The following is a 24,131-nucleotide window of genomic DNA, read 5'->3' on the forward strand; positions in this document are numbered from 1 at the left end:
TCTGACTGCATTTCATTAGGTTATATGAAGGAAAGTTGGAGAAGATGACACTAAAGGTGGTGTAGACCAGCTGCATGCCACTTCTCATAGTTACACTCCACAACATGTCCTGAACAAAGCAGGATTTCTTTTACCTACATTTTATTTATTTTTGCAAGAAAAAAAGGTGTATTTGGACCACACAAGTTCAGCAACAGGTTAACAGTGTACTTGCGCAAACCCCCAATGTCATTGTGAATTGTACTGCATCAGGCAAAATGGAGAAAAGATTAGTGAAAGATTTTAATGAACATGTGATGGTTCCTTATGTGAACAAAGATTTTGCTTTGCTCCTTGACAGCTGTACAGGACAGAAGGATCAGGCATTGTACAATTGTGGCATGGGAGTAGACGTAATTACCATTCCTACAGGTTGTACATCTCTTGTGCAACAATTAGATTTATTTCACTTTAGAGAAGTGAAATACTTTGTGAGAACATGTTACAATTTTGCAAAGCTGCACAGGTAAACATAGTAGTATTGTTTATGTAATCATATGTCTGTTATTAAAGTCCAAGCTCTCACACATACTCAGCTTCATTCTCTGAAATTCCAGGACATGTTCACACTTGCTTGAACATATGCAGGCGTTGATGGTGTATGAGTGGAAAACTTTCAACACATTACAAACATATGTTTTGACAAAGTACAACAAAAACTGTGTGACAAACTGTGGCATTCATTTGTTGCAGCTTATGTGACCAAGTATTATGTTTCCATCATTTCTTCGAGACTGGTCACATTCACATTCATACAATCACCTAAACTGGGTAAGGAGGCATATCTCATATCTCACTCACTCATTCACTCACTCACTCACTCACCCACCCACCAGGTACAAGTTAGGTGTGTTGATAACAGGTTCCTGTCATATGACACACATACTGTTAGTAACCGTGTATGACACACCAGACACGTTTACCAGTGGGGAATTTGGTTGACTGTCACCTTGTCATCAAACATTTGCAGTTTTCATTCAAAAGCTGCTTCCTTTTGACTGCTGATGGAGTAGTTGTGCAGAATCAACTTCCATTATAGGTCACTGTTGCAAATGGTCATTACACCATGACACAGGACACAAATTTGAATACAGAGAACAGATATCGCAATGACCTGATGAACGAATCATCATTTCGTGAAATTATGATGATAATGGTAATAATAATAATAATAATAATAATAATAATAATAGCACCAAGTGGGCTTTGAACCCAGCCCAGCTGCATGGCAGTCCAACATCATAGCCACTTACCTTCTGCGCACATTCAACTAACGTTGCTCGATGTTGCGCTTCCTGAATTTGGACCATATATTGTTTCTCTTTTGCTTTTTTTTTCCTCCTCCACAGTTCACTACACCTTCCTGTTTTTCTACCTGATGTGTGTTCAAGTATTCACTTTAAACAAGGGAAAAGCTAGCCAACAGAGACAAAGGGAACTGTATGTTCATTTTATCAAGATGATGTAGTTAGTAGGGAAATGCCAGGTATTGAAGACTGTGCAACAGTTACTGAATCAGACTGAAGTAATCAAATATTTCAAAAAGACCCGTATTGTGTAACCTTAAACAAGCATACAAAAATTTTTGAGGCAAGTTTTCCAGCACAAAAATAAGTTCCTCTAAATCTGCTGAACTGAGATGTAAACATTTATGTTAGCTGGTCAAAATGGCGCGCGCGCGCGCGCGCACACACACACACACACACACACACACACACACACACACACACACACACACACACACACACTGGTTGTGTGTGCATAAATGACCAAAATATGAAACTAATAACAGAAAATAGTAAACAGAAAACTGTAAAACAAAAGGCACAATTCGAAGTTACAAGCAATGCCTTGCAAAAGTGTTTAGTAACCCATCATCTATTGATTCCAACAGGGGGAAATGTGCTTACTGTGCAGGTGGATCTCAGATGCATAAAATTTTGGAAGAATCCTTTGCTGAAAATTCAACTGAAAAGTACAATTTGACAGGTGGGTTTCAGTTGACTGTTGTAATCTAGACACTTTGGAGAAAGAGTCAGAAGAGTTTACTGATTTATTCTGCTGAAAGTTGTCCTATTTGGTTCAGCACAACTTCACAGCCAAGCAGCAGGGATATTTGCTTAATTGCACAAAAGAAAATCAAAGACTCACAATTCGTTATCAAGTGTGATTTTTCTAAAAATTACAGCATACTCTATAAGACAAACTTTTTTCTTCGAAAAATTACCTCCAAAATTCAGATTAATCTTATACTCGGAATTAATATAAAAATGTCCAGTGTTTGATTTAAAATTTCTGCCTGTCTTAAAAGTGGCCATACATTCGATGCCAGGGGAAACCTATCTCTATCTGGCAATAATGGATTCAACTGGCAGCAGCAGTGCACCAATGCAATGAACATGAGTCGCAAGGATTCACAAGGCTGCTAACACACTCTCTTTCCCACCCCGCCATTACAAACCCGGAACACTGTCTAGCCTATGATGTGTCATTGCAGTTTATGATACCAGTGGATTTGAACTGAAAGTGATTTGTGTTATTAGTACCAGTACAATATTTTTGTTAGTAGATAGTTTTATTATGGGAAAATAAAAGCTATTTATATGATGCAGACTATAAATTAAAAGTAATAACAATGATGTATTGAAATGGATTCAAGGATACTGTCAAAATGCACTGGAATTAGTACAAAAGTTATTCAAATACACTCTCATAAGCTAGCATTACAGCGGAATTTAACAGACTTTAAGAGTGGAGTTGGTTGGTACTACGGGTTTATGAAGAATCATGCATTTAGAATGTGAACCAAAACCAAAACATCTCAGAAAATGCCACACGAGTATGAAGAGAAAATATTATCTCATCACTTTTATTCAACATCAAAAGAAAACCAGTGTGGAACTGAGCAAATTAGCGAATACGGACGAAACTCGTCTTGACATTTGATGTGCCAAGTAACAGAATTGTTGCCATGAATGATGCTACAACTGTAACTAAAAAGTAAGTGGACATGAAAAAATCCACTACATTGTTGTCCTTTCACATTGTGCTGTTAGTACTAAACTTAATCCAATGATCATTTTCAAGCAAAAACCAAAGCCAAAAGCTTCTGAAATACCGCCAGGTGTTATTCATGTACATGACAAGGGTTGGATCGATGAGGCAGGCATGAAATTATAGATTAACATAGTGTGAGAGAGATGGAAAGTTATTCTGTTTTTCAGATGGGTCTGCTGCCCAATACAAAAACAAAATAACTTCTTAAACCTCTGCTTCCATGGTGACGATTTTAAAGCGGAAGCAGAATGGCACTTTTTTGCCGCAGAATGTGGCAAAAGGGGCTTGTGATGGTTTTGGAGGACCTGGAAAGAGACTGGCAATTTGCACCAGTTTGCAAACACCCTATGAAAACCAAATACAAAACCTACTGAAACTTTTTGAATGGACAGTAGAGAACATTGCCAACATAGACTTTGCATATTCAGCTCAATAAGACTATGTTGAATCAGAATGCTTCTTGAAAAATTGCTGTCAACAACCACTGACTATTAACAGAATGCATTGGTACCATGCACTCATTTTGAAAACTAAATCAAAAATATTTGTGAAAAACTTTTCTTTGGATTCAGAAATCTGTGGAAAGGAAGCGTCAGAATTTCCTGATAGACTAAAATTAGCACACATATTAGGCTACATTAATTTCGCCTTTCTACTTAACTGATGGCTTGGGTATGTGTTACGGAAAAATGAAGAACCTGATGAAGTAAAAAAGAACTTTTCTTCATCCAGCTGGGTCATGTACTTCCTTCTGACATCCAAGAAATGCTGACGTTCTGTGGGTATCAGTAATGGATTTTCTGGTAAAAGTAAATTCCGTGACTCCTGCTGGAAGAACTTATATTTTCAAGTAAAGTGACTAGTACCAAATGAATGAACCCTTTTCAAACATAAAATAATACACAGATCCTGTTACTTTATTGTTATTTGTATTGTGGACTATTTACTTGAATCTTTATCATAACAGTGTTCATTTTTATTTTCATGAAAAATGTCAATTTAGAAACGTAAAATTAACACGAATACATATTCAGATTATTGGCAATAGGGCTTCAGGTCATCATCATCATCATCATCATCATCATCATCATCATCATCATCATCATCATCATCATCATCATCTTTTTTACTAACAAGGGAACCTCCCCATCGCACCCCCCTCAGATTTAGTTACAAGTTGGCACAGTGGATAGGCCTTAAAAAACTGAATACAGATCAATTGAGAAAACAGGAAGAAGTTGTGTGGAACTATGAAAAAAATAAGCAAAATATACAAACTGAGTAGTCCATGCACAAGATAGGCAACATCAAGGACATTGTGAGCACAGGCGTGCCGTGGTCCCGTGGTTAGCATGAGCAGCTGCGGAACGAGAGGTCCTTGATTCAAGTCTTCCCTCGAATGAAAAATTTATTTTCGCAAAGTTATGATCTGTCCGTTCGTTCATTGGGGTCTCTGTTCACTGTAATAAGTTTAGTGTCTTTTTTTTGCGACCGCACCGCAAAACCGTGCGATTAGTAGACGAAAGGACGTGCCTCTCCAATGGGAACCGAAAAATCGCAAGGTCATAGGTCAACCGATTCATCCACAGGAAAACACGTCTGATATATTCTATACGACACTGGTGACGGCATGTGCGTCACATGACAGGAATATGTTGTCGACCCACCTAACTTGTACACTTGGCGAATGGATAAAGAGATTCTTCTACCTTGTCCGATTTAGGTTTTCTTGTGGATGTGATAATCACTCCCAAAAAAGTGATGAATACATAAGAATTTGTCACATAAACTGCAACAAATGAATGCAACAGTTTCACAGTCGCACAGTTTTCCCTGTACTCTGTCAAAACAAATGTTTTGTTTCAATGTTTGTTTAGGTGTAGCGTCCCCATACTACGGCGCAGTTACCTCGCATCGGACGGACAGACGGACGGACAGATAATATTTGTCTGAAAATAAAAAATTAAAGTTTTCACTCAAGGGAAGACTTTAATCAAGGACCTCTCGTTCCGCAGCTGCTCACGCTAACCACGGAACCACGGCGCTCCTGTGCTCACATTGTCCTTGATGTTGCCTATCTTGTGCATGGACTACTCATGTTTGTATATTTTGCTTATTTTTTTCATAGTTCCACACAACTCTTCCTGTTTTCTCGATTGATCTGTGTTCGGTTTTTCAAGGCCAATCCACTGTGCCAACTTATAATTAAATCTGAGGGGGGTGCGATGGGGAGGATCCCTTGTAAGGAAGAAATTATCATCCCAAATTTATATTTTGGCCTCATGGAATAAATTTCTAAATTTTAAAATATGTACTTTTTGAAAAAAAATTAAAATTTAAAATTTTGCTTGGAAAAATTTTCTTGTAATAAGCTATATATTATTCTACACCACAAGGAAGGGTGTGAAAAATGCTGTAAAATAGTATTCATCCAAGGTCTTTAACTCAATTACGAAAGCTTCTACATTAATTCTAAAAACTGCTGTTCCCTGTTTTTGGGGCCATTTATTATAACTTTACAGCTCTGTAATTAAAAAACAAATCGACACATCACAGTAAAATTTCATATTTTTGTGAGTCTATACCAAAAGTACACCTGTGCCAAATTTCAAGAAAATCTAAGATGGTGAGCTAGCAAATGGTCTTTTTTTGTGTTTATTTGACGTGGAATGACCCTTGCATCCTTTCAAAAACGTATTTCATCCCTCAATGTACATTTTGAAGCACAGTTCTGTCTCGAGGGTTTCAGCCAGATACTGAAAGACCACCGTGAAGTCAAAGTGACAAACACTCATCTATGAATTTTGATGCTTTTTTGCATGTGACATTTTACTGAAGTGTGCTGTATGATTTACACTTGTATATGATCTAAAACAATTTAAAAGACAGATTTTATTGTTAACTTTTCTAACCGAGATGCTACAAAAAAATAAAATAAAATAAATAAATAAATAAAAATTATGTTATTTGGGTAGAGCCACCACCCACACAGGAGGTCAGTGTGCTAGTCACGTTTCTTGCTACTGCTTGTGTGTGTGTGTGTGTGTGTGTGTGTGTGTGTGTGTGTGTGTCAAGGGGGGGGGGGGTTGTAGAGAGAGGGAGAGGGAGGGGGGAGGGGGGGGGGGGGAGAGAGAGAGAGAGAGAGAGAGAGAGAGAGAGAGAGAGAGAGAGAGAGAGAGAGAGGGGGGGGGGGGGGAGTAATTTTTTCCTTTTTGTGGGAAGTGGGTGAGGGTGATTTTCAAACCAGCATTTGCATAAATATTTCTCCATTAAAATCTGAGAGATTACACCTATTATGCCAAGTGGTAAAAAATTACATGAAACTCACAGGCTCTAATGTTATTATGTATAACAAGAAACTGTACATGGTGTCTACTTACAGCTCACCACGAATGTAGTCCATTCGCTTTGCTACATTTTGCTTAGCTTCTTCAAGATCTTGCTTCACTAACACTGGACCAATCATTTTATACACTTCGGCATCCTTTTTCAGCAGATCAAGTTCCTGAAAAAAGTGTAAGTCATAAAGAAAAAGGCATACTTAAATCAAAAATATGTTAATAAACCAGAACGAAATAAACAGAAAATTTATTACATCCTATTAACATACATATGGTGCATCATAACTAATAATGAAAGCTGACATGACGAAAGTACACGACAATATAAGAAAAAATGTCCCAGTAAACATGGGTCCACCAATGAGCTGTTTGTGAAATGAATGAGAATGAGTGGTTGCTAACTGTCACTGACTTCAGTATGAAATATTATGGGTTTAAGTCTCCATCCAACAGGTCTCCATTCACCCATGCTCCACAGTTGAAGAATGCATGATGGGATGAAGCATGGTGGGGCACTGGCATATTTTGGTGCTGATGTAAAATTAAATCTAACATGTCAGTATGGTCCAAGATAGATAGGTCAAGCACAGCCTGTATCTTGCCCTCCAGCATCACCTGACAAATCTCTATTTTTCTGTCTGGGGTCATCTCAGAAGTGAAGTATACAGCAGTACACACGGTTGACAAAATGGAGCAGTAAATTGTACAGTCTTGTCCAGATTTATAGATGACCCAAGAATAAATTGTAGAGTCTTGTCAAGATGCATACATGACCCGGGGGTACCTGTTTGATTTTGTTTCAGGGTGCAAAAAACATCTGAAGTCATATGTGCACACCTCAAAACTTTAGAACACAAAAACAGAGAGGAGTTAAAAAATGATTAAACATCAATCCCAATTGACAAAAGAGAAGATAGCTAAAAACAGGACATGGAGAAAGGACTACTAAATACACCATAAAGAAACAGAGGTCCAAAAACAAAAAATTAAATGGCCTTCGCCACATTGCTTTGACAGATAAAAAGTAAAATGGAGCTGAGAGCCCATGCGTCATTTGCTAAAATGGCTGATAACTCAAGACAACAAACCCAAACAGGAACATAAATGGTTAAAAAAAATGGACATTCAGCCAGGAAGTGGTGAACAGTTAAAACTTGGGTGCAATGTTGAGAAAGTGGTGGGGGAGCACCACTTAACAAATGATGACGGCTAAAAGGCAGTGTCCTATACACAGCCTAGTTAAAAATTACCTCCTCACAGCAGGAGAGCCAAGAGGAGGTCGTCCAAGCCAGTGAGAGAGGCTTAATAATCCTGAACTTATTCCCATGAAGGGAGGACCAATGGCAATGCCAAAGGGACACCACCTCCTGATAGATGCCAACACAGAGAGAATTGGAGGGAATATAGGAACTAGTGGGCTGAGGTACAAGGACTGCAGCCTCGATAGCAGCATCAGCGGCCTCATTTACTGGCAGACTGACATGACGAGGAACCCACATAAACTGCACAGTGGCTCCACCAAGAGTGAGCAACTGACAGTTTTCCTGGACCTGCTGCATTAATGGATAGGCGGTGTACAGCGCACATAGATTGTGAAGGGAGGCGAGAGAGAGTGAGCATTGGACACAATTGAAAAGTTAGTGTCGCCGTATGTACTCCGTGGCCTGACATATGGCGAAGAGCTCGGCTGTAAATACTGAGCAGTGTACTGGAAGCCGATATCTAAAGACGTGGGTGCCAACGACGAAGGCACAACCAACACCGCCATCAGTCCAAGAGCGATCAGTGTACACAAAGGAACTATCGCGAAATTCCAAGCAAAGGTTGTGAATGTGAAGGTGATAGAGCAAGGCTGGAGTAGTGTCCTTAGGAAGTGACTGAAGGCTAAGGTTAACACGGACCACTTCACGAAGCCAAGCTGGTGAAGGGTTCACACCCTTGTGTGCGTCCCTAACGCAGCTTACAGGTTACAAATTTGGCTGGGTGTTGATAAGACGTTCTAGTGCGGTTGAAACGACGACACTGGTAGCAGCACATCGAGTTCGGAATGTACGGCCATACTGCTTTGATCTTTGACGGCAACACCACTTATCAAAGGTGAGGAAAAGTGTGCAGATGGGTACTATCTACCTTTTTCATTACACAATGGACGGCAATGACACCCTGATCGAAGAGGTAAGATTGGATTTCGGCCTCGGTTAGACCGCCGAGCAGCCTGGTGTAAATCACACAGGAAGAATTCAAAGTTCTACGGGCCTCGACATGAACAGGGTAGCCGTGGAGAAGCAAGGCAGCAAGCAGTTGTTCTTGAGAATCAGAAGTAGTATCCAAAAGCAAAGTGCCATTCCGTAAATGAGAGCAGGATTCACAGGGCCAGCAACTGCATCAACACCTATCTGAAAAATAACTGAATTGACCACGGTGAAGGACTGGCCGTCTTCAGTAAGCGAGACCAGGAGGAACCGTGGTGCAGCAGGAAGGGTCTTTGAATCATTAGCCTTATTATGTTTGTTCACATCTTAGGTCACACCTTCCAAACACCTGACAGAGGAACCAATCAGCATTTTAGGAAGGTTGCAACACAGGCAGTCAGCCTTCTCTGGGACTGGCCTGTACCATGGGTACATGTGAACCCTACTGGTTGACCCGGGGCTGGGAATTATGCGTCAGACGTGTGAGCTGGCCTTCAGGAGCGCACAGGGAGGAAGAAAAAGATGAACCTCAAACACCGAAGCAGAGGAACGAGAGGAGAAGGGAAACAAAGAAAGAAAAAGAGAGCAAAAAACAAAGGTGAGACTATTCTTATGTAAGCGACAGACAATGCAGAACATTCCCAATAACATACCAGACATGTTTCCCAAGAGAGGGGAAAAAGAACAGCAAGAGGATAGACATGCAGCACGGAAGGGAAAAAATGCCGCAAAGGCTGGGGCCGTGTGGTAGCCAAGCACGAACCCACCAAAGAGTGGCAAGCTCCCTGGGGGAAATTGAAAACAGGACCACCATTAGTGATGAATGTCATGTCTTTGTTAAATCACGAACTGTACACTTTTCGATTAAAATATGCTCTTGTTGGCTTATGTCAAGCAACAAAATGTCCCTCATAGGTGTTATTTCGTGAAGTGCTGGATCCTGTAGCGAAAAGGCAGACACATTCATGTGTATCTGCCATCAACAGCGAGCGTACCATGTGTTGTCGAAGCGTGTGCTGTGGTTACCATCCAGGTATTGAGATGGAAAAAGCAACTGAAGTAACATGGGCAACAATTACTCAAATTAAATCTGATGTCTTATCATGTTCTACAATTATTTTATACTCTCTTGGGAAGGCAATATCAAAAGTCTTGTTGACTAGGAAGTGATATAAAGTGCGAATAACTAGAAAAACTTCAAAAAAAAGGGGGGGAGGGGGGGTGTCTTTTGTTACAGCTCATGGTGACATATTTCAGTCTGTTTTTCTGTTATAACTACAGAATTCAGCTTGTTATAAACTTCACAGTCTAACTATGCATTACCAAAGCCATGAAGATTATGGGTAGTAAAAGTACCGCACAACGACCTGTAGGTTTTACACCACTATCACACTGTGTAAATTTTGGTGAAGTTCACAGCAGTCTTCCTGACTTTCCTTTGGAATGGATTCATGTTATAAAAAATGATTAGTATCTCGTCTTTTTATTGTGTAAAGCTATTGGTATCCTAGTTTAATTCTGGTTTAAGGTATACCATAGGGAGTGCTAGCATAGTTTGCTCTTATGTGGAACATTAGTGTACACATGAAAAACTGTGTAAATGTGTTAGTATGGTGTCTGTGGTGGCTTAACCATTGCTGATTCATTTTAAAGTGGACACACCAGTATCTCTATTTGTGCAACAGCAGCTACCGGTGAGTTTCTTCACCACAGGTCCCCAAACCTGATCCAACTGGATCCTTCCACTCTGAAAATACTTGACCCTGTTCACCACTGTGGGGTGTGTATGGCTATTGGTGCCTTCCGCGCCAGTCCCGTTGACAGTCTCCTCGCAGAAGCGGGGTTTTCACCTCAACAAATACAGTGGCTTAAACTGGAAGCTACGGAAGAAGGCCCATGCAGAGACCCATTGGATGGCACCTTGGAGCTGGCACTCAGCAGATATTACCAACTGGGAGCTGCATCAGGTGCAAAAATGGTTGACATACAACACCAGCGTAACCAGAGACCCAACAGAGGCTACAAATCCAATCATGGTTATGAGGAAGAGTGTGACACTTAACACAGAACCCGGTGGACACTGTTCTCCTGAATGTGAGAGGTGCTGAGTGAAGAGCCAGGTCGAACCCAGAAGAGCCAGTGCGATAAAAACTCTCAGATAAAAATCAGAAGGGGGCCACGAAAGCCCAGGTCAGGGAAGGTTAACTAAAATATGATGACACCAAGCCATGTCGTATGCCTTAAGTAGGTCAAAGAAGACCACGAAAGGTGCTAGCGGTTAGTAAATGTCAGTTGGATTGCTGTTTACAATCTGAGTAAATTGTCTGTTGGAGATCGTCCTTCCCAGAAGCCACACTGATACAGCGAGAAAAGGCCCTGAAATTCGAGTACCCAACATAATCAGCAGCCAACAGTACTCTCAAGCAGTTTAAACAGTAAGTTCATCAGGCTAGCTGTAGCTGTCAAGAGACAATGGGTTCTTCCCAGGCTTAAGGACAGGTATAACTATGCTGTCTCACTATTGTGAGGGAAAGGCACTTGTGAGCCAAATCCGAGTAGATGTTGCCTCTAGGTAACGACCAAATGTTGGATCATCTGGTTGTGGACAGAATCAAGGCCTGGGCCCATGTCATGTGAAGAGGTAAGAGCTTGCAATAATTCCCATTCAGTGAAGGTTTCATTATAGGGTTCAGCTTGGAGAGGGTCGAAACGGAGAGAAGTCTGTACAACTTGGCATTTCTGCCAGAGAAACGTAGCAGGATAGGAAGAGGAAGCCAATGCTGTCACAAAATGTGTTGCAAGGTGTTCTGCAAGGACCAATGGATAAGTACACAGAGCACCTTGGTGGATACAACTCTGTCACTGGTGGCCCAGAAGGCTATGGAGATAAGACCAAATCTGAGGTGAAGAGGCATACGTCCCCTGGGAGGAAACACAGCACTCCCAGGATTCCTTTTTACTCTGCTTAATAAGGTAGCGAGCCTTAGCACAGAGACGCTTAAAAGTGAAAAGTTTGATCTCTGAAGGGTGTTGTTTAAATTTTTGCAATTCCTGTTGGTGTTCCTGGATAGCTATTGCTAAGTCGTTGGTCCACCACAGTACCAGTCAATGATAATGGGGACATGTGGATAGGGGGATAGCTGTGCAGAGCATGAAGAAGAGCGACAGAGACACCTTGCATGACTGCATCAATGCAATCCGAGAAAGAGATGTCAAAGTGCACAACAGATGTATATAAAGGGCGAGGTGGCTATATGAAATGCCCAATGCATAGGCCTGTCGGTGGCAGGGGACCAACACAATCACCAGGAATAGGTCACTATCACAAAGATCATCATGGGGTGACCAATGTAGGGAAGCCGCAAGGGCAGGTGAGGAAATCATGACATCAATAGCAGAAAAGCTGTTGCTCACAGAGGAGCAGGGAGGGAGAGAGCAGCCACAGTCACCACAGATGGGAGTGGCACTGCATCTCGAGGACATGTGGATGAACTTGAGGCAACAAAAGCATGGGAGCTGGAATGTATGGTTTCACCTCACATCTGTAGACTATTACCTTGACCTTCTTAGGCAGGGTACATCTCCCCCCCCCCCCCCTTCAAATGCCAGGATGAAAGCATCAGTATCTACACGATGGTCCTTAGGGCCTCTCTGGATGCAGTGGACAGGAATGAATACCACACTGTTCCAGGTTAGCCCTAAGTTCATCATCGGACTGGAGGAGAAGGTCCCTATGGAAAATTACACCCTGTATCATATTTAGTGACTTGTGAGGAGCGATGGTCATGGGGATATCTACTAAATGGTTGCAGGCACAGAGGGAAGCTGGCTGGCTGGCAGGCAGGCAGACATTGTCTTCATAAGGAGGGAGCCAGATCTCATCTTGCTTAATGGCTCAACTTCACCAAACTTATCCTCCATATATTCCACAAAGGAAAGGGCTTTGGAGATGGCAAAAGTCTCCCTGTCAGTCCTGGTATGGACCAGAAACCATGGAAAGGGTTTCACCTCAAGCTGGCGGGTCTGGCCCTTCTCCCACGGCATGGCCAAGGAGGGTAAGGAAGGAAGGCAGAAACAGGAACTGAGACAGAACTATTTCTAGGAAGAGATGCAGCCACTGAAGAGCAGCCAGAGAGTTTAACACATTTCATGTGCCAAATATCCACCCCGGTACCATCCACTCTGAACAGGGTCTCACCTCGTGAGCACCACCCAGCCACAGCAATGGCACTCTGGCAGGACAGTCGTTGCCTGGAGTTCTGATTCCCCCGAAAAGATGGGCAACCACTCCTAGGATTGCACAAGGTGTTCACAGCGCAAGTACCAACAGTGTGATATTCATTCCTGTCCACTGCATCCAGAGAGGATCCACACTGTTGGTACTTGCACTGTGAACACCTTGTGCAATCCTAGGAGTGGTTGCCCATCTTTTCGGGGGAATCAGAACTCCAGGCAACGACTGTCCTGCCAGAGTGCCATTGCTGTGGCTGGGTGGTGCTCACGAGGTGAGACCCTGTTCAGAGTGGATGGTACTGGGGTGACAGGTGTCAGGGGGTTCAGCCAGATGGGCACATAACAGCACCACCACAGAGACTGGCTACCGAGCTGGTGAGGCAAAAGGGCTATGGTGAGGAGTGAGGGGAAGGGGGAAAAGGGAGATTGAGAGGAGGAGGAGGGGGAGAGAGGAACCCGTACCAAAGATTCTAGGGACAGAGTTCTTCCTCATCTGGCTCACACTACCGAGGCAGATTTAGTGATGAAGGTCAGTCTCCTGAGGGGGAACAAAGAAAGAAAAACCAAAAAGGAGGAGGAAAAGCAAACCAACCAAAACCGCAAGATGAAGCAAAGGCGGGAGGATAGCCAGGCTGACATGAAGAACACCAAGATATGGAAAGGAAGGGTAAAGAGAAAGGAATAAGGACAGAGGAGGAGGAAGGTAAAGCAGCCCGGAAAAGAAGAAAGGCTGCAACAGCTTGGGGACCCCCTGCAAACCACACATACTCATGAAAGAGCTGTGGGCCCCCTGGGGGGAATGTGACAACTAACATACCATATCCCAGCTTCTCTGTTTGACATCAACATATATTGACAGTATTTGCCAATGTCTTATTAAAACCTCCATAAGGCCATTTCTCTGGGAGTGGTAGGAATCTCTCCTGAGATGACGTTGCATCATGAAATTACTTCCGGTACGACTAATGATGAACACTTTGACATCATTACATATGATGTTCTTTGCTTCAAATTTATGTCTTCCACAAGAACGCTGATGATTTCCAGAGTTAGTCAGTATACCTTTGGTGCCAGGTAACCATGTAAGAGAGTGTGTGCACCCAATTATCCATTTATCCCTATCTACTGACTTGAGAGACCACCCAAAGAGGTCAATCCTAAACTCGAGAAATGAAGTAATTGCAGGATGCATTGGTACCAGGTACCCTGGGGTAACTGAGGCACATGCTTCAATTCTGGTATCCCTTACAATGGCTAACATGATGTCAGGTAAGTAGAGACTTGGCCTGTGGTACTTACTTCTGATTCTATCAATTGTCTTCAAAAAATCCACACGACTGATATCCGAGCATCATGAAAATCCTTTAGTATGGCTGGCTTTAACTGAGTTGAGATTGAGAGCAACAATTTCCATCCCACTGGATCATAAATCCATTTATACATTGTCCCATCTATTAGTCTGAATTCTCCTTTGAAAGCTTTCTTCTTGATGGCCCCTATGTATCTTCCGTAATGTTGATGCTCCCTATGTTCAGCCACCATGTTTGTCAGTCTGGAATGTTACCAGTACTATAATTTTCTTCCAACAGATTCCACAAAAGGAAGTCTGCATCCTCATGTAAGCTTCATACCCATCTTGTCAACCATCCTTATGGATTCTCCCATCAGCCAGCATTAAAAATGACTGTGGGTTCCAACAATGAATGGTCTGTTGTATAAACAGGATTGGAACAAACTTACTACTCGAACGACTGCAAGGCACATTTTCTCAATTACAGAGTGGAAGGTACTCAGGAGGTATAACAAATCACCCTTTCAGTGTCTTCCTGAATTTACATTAAAACTGCACCGACTCCTAGCATTCATGTCAAAACTCAATCTCGCAATTCTTATCAAAAAGTGCTAGGACCTGTGAAGATGTTATTGTGTCCTCTGGGATACAGAAAAATCTTTCTTGTTATCACTCCAAGAACTTTTGGTGTGTGTTTGCAGCTTTTGCAGCATCTGTACTTTGGAACTGAAATTCTTTATGAAGTACCTGTAGCAGGAGTGCAGCTGAAGGAAGCCTGTCCCATCACTAAAGTACCTACGATTTGGAAAGACCTGTTGTGGCTCTTACTTTTTCTGGTTCAGGCCAGACTCCATTTCAATTAACTAGGTGTCCCAAGACTTATTTCTTGGGCAATCCATTTTTTGTATCCAGATCTGTATCATGGAGACACTTTAGCATCACTGTCAAACAGCTTAGATGTTCTTCAAATGTCTTCAAGAAAACATAATCACCACCATTCAGGTAGGTATCTAAGTTCTGAGAGTTTGTCCACCTTATATCATCTTTCTTTTTCACAGAGACCGTATGTAATAAGCAATGACTTTCCGATAGCTGAATACCATCATCTTACAGCATCTTCCTCATTTAATTCTGTTGGAGACATACTACACAAATGCTAACGGAAAGGGAATGATTGCCAGTATTGATAATGAATCCACACAGAGACAAAACAAAAACCCTTAGTAGTGAGTTGTAGCTGTCACAGAGTTCTGCTTGTGGGGTTGTGCACTTGTGACATTTTCCATCATCCTTGGTATACCTTTCTTCTTTTTTTTTTTTGCAAGGTTGATACTTTGTATCCGACTTGAGCTTCACAGTTAAACTGAGCAGCTGCACTAATGCCTAGAATTAACCTCACTGATGATGAGATAAGTGTGCTCTCAATAGCAGACAATCAACTGGAGCAATAGTTCTTGTGTAAACTTGTTGGAGTATCTTCATCAATCTAGAACTCCAATTCCCTGCAATATATGACTGCTTGGGATGCCTGCAATATGTCCCATAAAACCATAATGTTACGGTTAAATTCTAGTTAAATGACTAATTAAATTTCCCACTCCATTCCTCCACATTGGTCTGCCTTATACAGATTGGCGGCAAGGACTGACAAATCATTTCTTGAATTGGTGATACTACCTTGTGGCTAGGTTACATTAACAGACATTAAAACCCTCTTATCACTCCTATGAGTATTTATGGCATTAGCAGTATTAGGTCCAGATGGTCTTCCATGACTGCCATCAGTATGACATTTGAAAGTCTGTCACATGTCTTTCAGCGTAGTCTTCTCTGGTGCATAGTACTGATGTGCTGGCACCACATTATGTCCTCAGCCATCTCGGCATTTTTTTCAAAAGAAGTGCCTGATGACATCATCTGCTATGTCCTTCATTATGTGCAAGATATACAAGTTGGTTTTCATATAGAATTTTGGCTATAATACCATTATACCAGCAGGGTCACCAACCACAACTAAAACTTCAACTGAAAGTTCGTTTACTGAGCATACATGAAGTACACATATGGTTTAATAACTTGCCACAGCAGAAAGTGCTCTTATTCACACATACACAGGATGTTCTAACGAATTAAAATATTTCCTCTAAAGAAATCGGAAACATCAAATCAAAAATAACTGCAGAAAGCAGAAATCAAACTGATGACCTGCACATTGCTAGTCGGTGACTAACTGCTACACCATGGCAGATGAAGTACATGTTGCAGTATAAATATCAGTCTGATCTGATATGATAGCCTTCACATAATCTGCTTTAAAATGTATGCTAATATGAAGCTAGAGAAAAGAACAAACATGCTGCCAGCATGTTTTGACACATTTTTGTACAAGTCATCAGTAGGACACATTTTTAAATGAAATTCACACACAAAAAAGGAGCAAATTTTATCCATGTTTGTTTTTGATCAGTTAATTAAGCAAAACAAGAGCTAACTTAAAAGCTTGTCTGAACATTATTGTGATTCACCAGGTCTATTGGAGATGGTGCACCACCTATCTTCAGCTTGAGAACTAATCCACTTAAAAGGAGACTTGACACCTGTTAATTAAGGATTTTGATGAGTCTTAGGTATACTGCAGAAGGACCTGTCCTGAGAACCTAGTTAGCAGCCCCAAGTTTCCCAGAAAATCAAGTTGAAGTTTAATGCGCACCATCTATACCTGTAACTTTAGTAACTTAGCAAGTGTATCACACTGCACATGGCTATCATGCTGGTGGTACGAGTTCAAATCCAATCCATGCCCTCTTCTTTCTTTTTCAATTTCATCGTATAGAATATTATCAAATAGTATATGACACGCAAAATTATTCAAAAATTGTCATTTTTGCCATAGTAATTTCATTAATAAATCAATCATTACAGTAAATTTGCTTCAAATGTGTATTCACTTTGTTACAGAATTAATTACAGAATACCCTTAATTTTTATCAGTTGCTGCGTGAGAACAGAACTCTGGATGGCACAGTATTTGTCTTAGAAACAACAGAAACAGTTCAAGGAGCACTATGCATGTTTAATGAAAGCTGCTGCCTTGTAGGCAAATGGATTTTTCAGAACCAATACCAGAAAAGCACTTTGTTTAAAATCAAAAAAATTGTTCTTTCTTCGATCAACTTCAATGTGAGCCACATGTATTTGACCATTCCCCTGAAAGCAGGTGCATACATTAATGCAGAATTAAATAAGGTATTTTTATGGAATATTCCCTAAAAGCAATTTCTCTATTAGTCTTAACAAGTTGGGAGCATTTGAATTTCTTTTTCATGAAAACACACAGATTTGGCAAAAGTAGAGTACTATTGGATGGGATAATTTTTGAATAATTTTGCATGACATACTATTTAATTATATTCTCTACAGTGAAATAGCGTGTAGCACTGAATCTTAGCCGCCATGCTACACTCGCTTGGTTTCAACACAAGTAATATTACAGGTGTAGGAGGTACACATAAAACTTAAACACTGATTTGCTTAAAAACTAGTGACCATCGTGCAAAATGCAGCTAGCCAGGTACCCAAGGACAGGTTCCTCTACAACATAACTACAACTCATCAAAATTTGTGATTAATGGGTCCTGATGTGCTCTTTGTTAGTACATAATAGGAGGGTGGAAAGGGGGAATCAGGAATACTAACTCTGCTGAGCCCTTTTGTTATCACAAACACAAAGCAATGTAAGAGGGCAAATATCAGTAAAAATTCCACGACCAAACAGGGAATTAACTTAACTAACGATTACTAAAACAGGCTTTTTCTTTTTAAAAAAATAAACAAACATACAAATAACAAGAGTAAAAACAAAATCAAGTAACAATACAAATACTTCACTATAACATATAGGCTTCTTACTGTTTTCACAGCTGTATTTTCATTCAACTGGCCCTCTAGCTGACTCCGCTGACTAACTGCTTTATGAAAATCTGTGAAAATAAAAATAATCTGATAAGTGGCTATAGATTAAAGTAAACATCATAACAGACAAGAATAAAAATACGAGATGTGATTAACAGGAGAAACAGATCAACAAGTTTGTTAAAAATTTTAGAATCAGTTTGTAATTTTACTCCTTATATTTTAATTTTTTACTTCCTATCAATGTATGACACTGCAAAAGTATTACTATTCACTGTGTATTTGATTCACTGGACCTTTTCCTTCTATGTTCAACAGTAAGCTCATAATCTATACACTCATGCTCAGAAAAAAAAACAGAACACCTTGAACGACTAAAGACAGAATGTTCATATTTACAAGACATGAACATCATCAGTATGTTCTGCAGAAATGATTAGCATTTGGAGGTCAACATCGATATTGTGGCGCAACACCACATGCCACTAAAATGTGCCTGTGGCTCTCATTGTTGCTATAAACTGAACTTAATGGATCAGTGTGACTTGAACAGACAAGCTGGATGCCTCGACATAGGCACAAACTGTACCATTGGATCAGTGAGTCTGAAAGAGGACACATCATTGGCACGAGATAATGCGATGAATACATCCAGGAAATTGCTGCTCATGTGGGACGAAGTTTTTCGGCAGGGCAATGGGTGTGTGCAGAATGGTTCACGGAAGGCCACAGAACATGATGAGGTGGGTCAGGTCACACCATCCAGGCCACCCCCCAAGAAGATCAACACCTCATCCAAGTGGCATTGCAGGACAGATCTACATCCTCCTTGGTTCTAGTGGACCAGTGTAACACATTATACACTATCAGAGGCAACAGTATGTCACTGTTTATTACGACATGGGTCACATATGCACATCCGGGAGAGTGGGGGAGGGGGACTGGGAAGGGGGGGGAGGGGGAGGGGGGGGGGGAGAGAGAGAGAGAGAGAGAGAGAGAGAGAGAGAGAGAGAGAGAGATCTGTGGCTGATCTGAAGAGACAGCACACTGCTAGTGTATGCACCAGTGTTTCAGAGCACATCTTTCCTCATACATTGTTGAACACGAGGCTCTGCAGCAAATGACCCCTCCATGTTCCCATGTTGACCCAATGACACCACCAGTCACACTTGCAGTGGGCTTGGGATCAAGACGGAACTGTGGATCTTAGAAACATGCCACCTGATTGAATGAATCGCATTTCTTTTTACAACGGGTTAGTGGTTGTGTATATGTACGTCATCATACAAGCAAAGAGCTGCTTGCAACGTATTCCATGCCATGGATGCAGGACAAGGGGGGTGAGGGGGGGGGGAGTAATATGCTATGAGAGACCTGTGGTAATAATCAAAGGCACCATGACAGCTGTGGACTTCATGAACATTAGTGGGGACCACCTGTGTCGCTTCATGAGCTGATGCCTTTTCTGACAGCAGTGGCATATTTCAACAGAATAACAGTCCTTGTCACAAGGCTAGAATTATGTTACAGTGGTTTGAGGGACATGATAGTGAAATCACATTCATGTCTTTGCCACCATATTCACCTGATCCTTATCTGATGGAACACACATGGGATGCTATAGTGTGCCAGCTCTGCACCCACAAACCACCAGCCCCCAATTTCTGTAATTTACTGGCGCATAGACATGCACTGTGACATACCTCCAGAAACCTACCAAGGACTTGTCGAATCCTTGCCACTAATGATCACTGCTGTATTGCATTCCAAAGATGGGTCAACACACTATTTCGCAGGTGGTCGCAATCTTTGGGCTAATGAGTGAGTAACTGGGAGAGGCTCTCCCTTTCACGTCAATAAAATATGACAAGATTCAAGTGCATATCAGATGTCTCTTTGCCACCCATACACGGGAAACAGACAAGAATTAATAGTTTGTTTACATTATGGTTATTATAGATGGAGCACACTTTTGGTATGGACAAATTTAAGGCAGGAAAAACCATCTCAGCATTTTTTTTTTTTGCATGGTTTAAAGAAAGCCATGGGAAAATAATTTGAGACACTTAAATGGAGAAACAAAAGTAAAGGTTCAAAATAGTAGTACCTTATATCTCAAAGTTACCCAATCAGTTAAACTACCTGCCTGCACCTGCTTGTCCGGTAATCTTAATCCGGCCAACTCCGGATCGGGACTGGTATGATACTTTTGTTTCATGCAGAACCAACCATACCTGCATATAGGCTATCATTACTCCACTCACAAAGATATCTTAAAGCTACTGTAAGCACTCCTTCGGGGAATATCCCCTGTACCACTTCTGCCTGCGTCTAGTGTAATTATACGGCGAACCTGCCTAGTATTTACTTAGGTGAATGTGGGAATCCACCTAAAAACCACATCCATGCTGTCTGGCACACTGGCTCCACCACTAACCCACAATGCAATTCAATCCAGGGCTGGCACAGCTCCCTGTGTCCCAGAAGCACTCAGCTATCTGGGCACGTTAACCAATTAACCAATTAGTTAATCTAATTAAGATTTCAATATATCTTGTTAATACTGTTCTATTTACAAAAGACAATATGATTTACGTTCATACATTACACCTTCTAGTATACTGCCCACTATAGCTCTCTAAAGTTTTGATGTCAAGTAACTGTTAGCAAATCTATGCTGACATAGTTGCGCTTTCTTGACTCCTTTTGTAATTGTGGATCCTTACAAAAAGTATACTCTCCCCGATACCAATAGTAAGCCTTTCCGAGAAGAAACTATACTCATGGTTTCCTTCTTAATCCACTAAATGATTGAAGGCTGTCTTCTGCTATGTGCATTTTGTTGTACGTTTTGTTTGTTATTTTCATCCTGGAAACTCCGGTTTTGTAATACAATAATGTATCAGATTTATGTAGCCAATTGTCATTTCATTGGAAACCACAATGAAGCAACGTGTACTCAAAATACTGAGAATGAGATTCTAACAAGACTTGGTATAGCATAAAACCTGGGAAAAAACATCTTATACATTTTTCATTGTCATCTAAAACTGAAAGTGGATCAGCACAGGTAGAGTATTAATTTCAAATATGTTCTGACGAGTACGTTGAAAGTCCTAAATTTGTTGGTGCACCCCTCATCACACAATAAAGCTGTGAGTCTTGGTTCTAAGACCTAAATGTAGCACGGTTTAGTCCAAAGGATTCTATTTCAACCACATGGCGTTGATGTGGATGCTACAGCAACATGAATGATTACAGTGACTGTAGCTTGTGCCTCACATCGGTCCAATATTCCTCTTACAAACATGAATTCTTGTTTCAACAACAGTACAGTGATGGAGATCAGAGCAACAGCATATTCTATGTCCATCAGGAGCTCCGTTGGCTACTACATCAGCTATCTAAATAACTTCAATATATCCAAGTATCCAGCAGGATAATTAAAATATTTATTGCTGTTATAGCTGTTAGAATGAGTACAGAGTGATCCGAATTGTTTTCTCATCTAAATATCCTATAGCACACTGAGTGCAACAAAGCAGAAGAAGAACTGCAAGAGCCTGTTTTGGAAATTTTTCATAATTTTATCCAATTTTTGCAGTCACTGACCTGTGAGGGTACTAACCTATGCGATTACACTCCTATACATGCCAAATAATGCAATGAAGACATGTGTCTGGTGTCAACAAGCTTGAGCACTTGATGAAGACACTTCACTTCAGTACCAAAAGTAATTGTTACTATATAAATAAAGTTGAGCCATGGAAAAGTTATATCTTAAGAAAAGTCTCTCTCAAGCCACAAACAATTAAGACTTAGCATCATTACCACGGTCTGAGGAGCAAGTGAACATAAACAGATGATAGAGACCACAGCCCTGCGAGCATTTGCATAATGACAAGCGAGTGTGAATAAGTTCAAATGGCTCTGAGCACTATGGGACTTAGCATCTGAGGTCATCAGTTCCCTAAACTCAGAACTACTTAAACCCAACTAACTTAAGGACATCACACACATCCATGCACGAGGCAGGATTCGAACCTGCGACCGTAGCGGTCGCGCGGTTCCAGACTGAAGCGCTTAGAGCCACTCGGCCACAATGGCCGGCTGTGAATAAGTGAATTCGCTGGAAGCAATGCTTGAAACTCAAATCTTCTGAAAGCAGAAGAGACAAACATGAAAGTTATTTATGAACAGCAAAGTACTGTAGGAGCCTAACATGGTGGGGGCATGCATTGCATCATATGGGCTGATCCACTGATGTCAGTGTTTACTTGCAAGTGACAGTAAGCAGAATGGGCCAGTGCTGCTGCACAGACCTAGCCTAGCGCTCATGCAGAGAGTTTTTGTAAGCTCAGATGTTAGCCGTCCATGCCAATCGTGTTCTGCATTACAGTTGTGTGCGTGTCTCCATGGGCACGGGCAGTCCGCTTCCTGTGGTTCAATTCACACAGTGAACTAGCCCCACTCACAGGATTCTGTTCCATGGTTGTTACTGAGTCACAGTAAGCTTGAAGTACTGCTGACCATGTCAAATAGCAGTTTTGTCATGTCTTCTGCAGACACTAAAATAAACTTTTTCTGTGGACTTTATAATTAAATCAAAATGCTGAAAGAGTAAGTGGAATAACTACAAAAACTGACAGTAAGTAGATAGGATTTTGTTTTTTTTTTTTTCACAACCATTTTATTTGTTCTAGTTTTGGGATACATTTACAACTGTTTCATTCATAATTCAAAGTTTAGTTAATTATTGCTCGATGGATTATTTCACTGCATATGTTGTATGATTTTTGTCCAGATCATGACATAATGCTTGACACAGGATTGTGAGAACCATAATCCTGCATAAAGGCTGTTTCACATTACATCAGTCGCACTCCTTGGATCCCACAGAGAGTGATCTCTGGGACATGGAAGCACATCAGGAATGTACATTTTATTCAAGTGTAAAACTTGAAAGTGACTTAAGATGACAATAGACTATTGTATTGCAGAGCTAATTCTAATTATTAAGTAACCTAAAACATCAAATTTAAGTGCTTCTGTGAAGAGACTTTATTGCAGCATGAGCTGCCAAACACAAACTGCTTTAATTCAATCTTGAACTGCACCCCATTATCTAGTGCCTTGGCAGTATGAACATGTAGAATACATGTGTAACCAGGAATCCGACATCTTTCAGGTACTACTGTTAATCTCTTTAAGACTTTGTAGAAATTGCTTTTGGTCCTATCTTTGAGTAAAGACAAATATTGGTAATGACAAAGAACGCTGTGAAATTTACAACTTTCTCTGTTGTTTCACGACACATCAAGTGAGCTGCCAGATGTCAGTAACTTGCTGCTACAATAGTACGAGCTAAAAGTTACACAGTGAGTTTTGCTAGTTCTGCAAGGTTCACAGGAGAGCTTCTGTAAAGTTTGAAAGGTAGGAGACAAGATACTGACAGAAGTAAAGCTGTGAGGATGGGGCATGAGTCGTGCTTGGGTATCTCAGTTGGTAGAGCACTTGCCCGCGAAAGGCAAATGTCCCAAGTTCGAGTATCGGTCCAGCACATAGTCTTAATCTGCCAGGAAGTTTCACACAGTGAACCTGCTTGCATTTATCACATTTATGTATGATATATCATATGATATCCACTGATCAGATAAACACGTTCAGAATAATAGCTGAACATTCATATGAATACCAGTCACCGCTTTACATGCTGTTTGTAGACTTTGGAAAGACCTTCAACAGTATAATTAGAACAAAAATATGGAACTCACTGCAAACTTTTGGAATTCCCAAGAAAATAATTTCTATTGTCAAGTGCATGTATGACAACTACACGTGCCAGGTTCAACATCAAGGTCTGCTTTTAGATCAAATAGCACTGAAAACAGGAGTTAAATAAGGCTGCATGCTCTCACCGATACTATTTAACATAGTACTGAATTTTGTAATAGCGGCAAGCAACGAATAAGTGAGAGGAATAAAATGGAGCAATGGAACACATCTAGAAGATCTAGATTTTGCAGATGACCTATGCCTTCTACACAACAGCCTCAATTACATGAA

General features: G+C 40.9%; 1 protein-coding gene across 1 annotated transcript in view; it reads right to left on the reverse strand.

Annotated features, from left to right (window-relative positions):
• The window catches only part of LOC126188093 (prefoldin subunit 6), a 44,665-nt gene that overhangs the window by 14,068 nt on the left and 6,466 nt on the right, over positions 1-24,131 (reverse strand). The window contains exons 2-3 of the mRNA XM_049929555.1: positions 18,063-18,133; positions 6,477-6,601 (exon numbers count right to left, since the gene is read on the reverse strand). Coding sequence (XP_049785512.1) covers positions 6,477-6,601; positions 18,063-18,133 — 196 coding nt within the window. The remainder of the gene's footprint in view (positions 1-6,476; positions 6,602-18,062; positions 18,134-24,131) is intronic.

The sequence above is a fragment of the Schistocerca cancellata genome, chromosome 1, assembly GCF_023864275.1.
Source record: "Schistocerca cancellata isolate TAMUIC-IGC-003103 chromosome 1, iqSchCanc2.1, whole genome shotgun sequence".
Classification (NCBI taxonomy): Eukaryota; Metazoa; Arthropoda; class Insecta; order Orthoptera; family Acrididae; genus Schistocerca; species Schistocerca cancellata.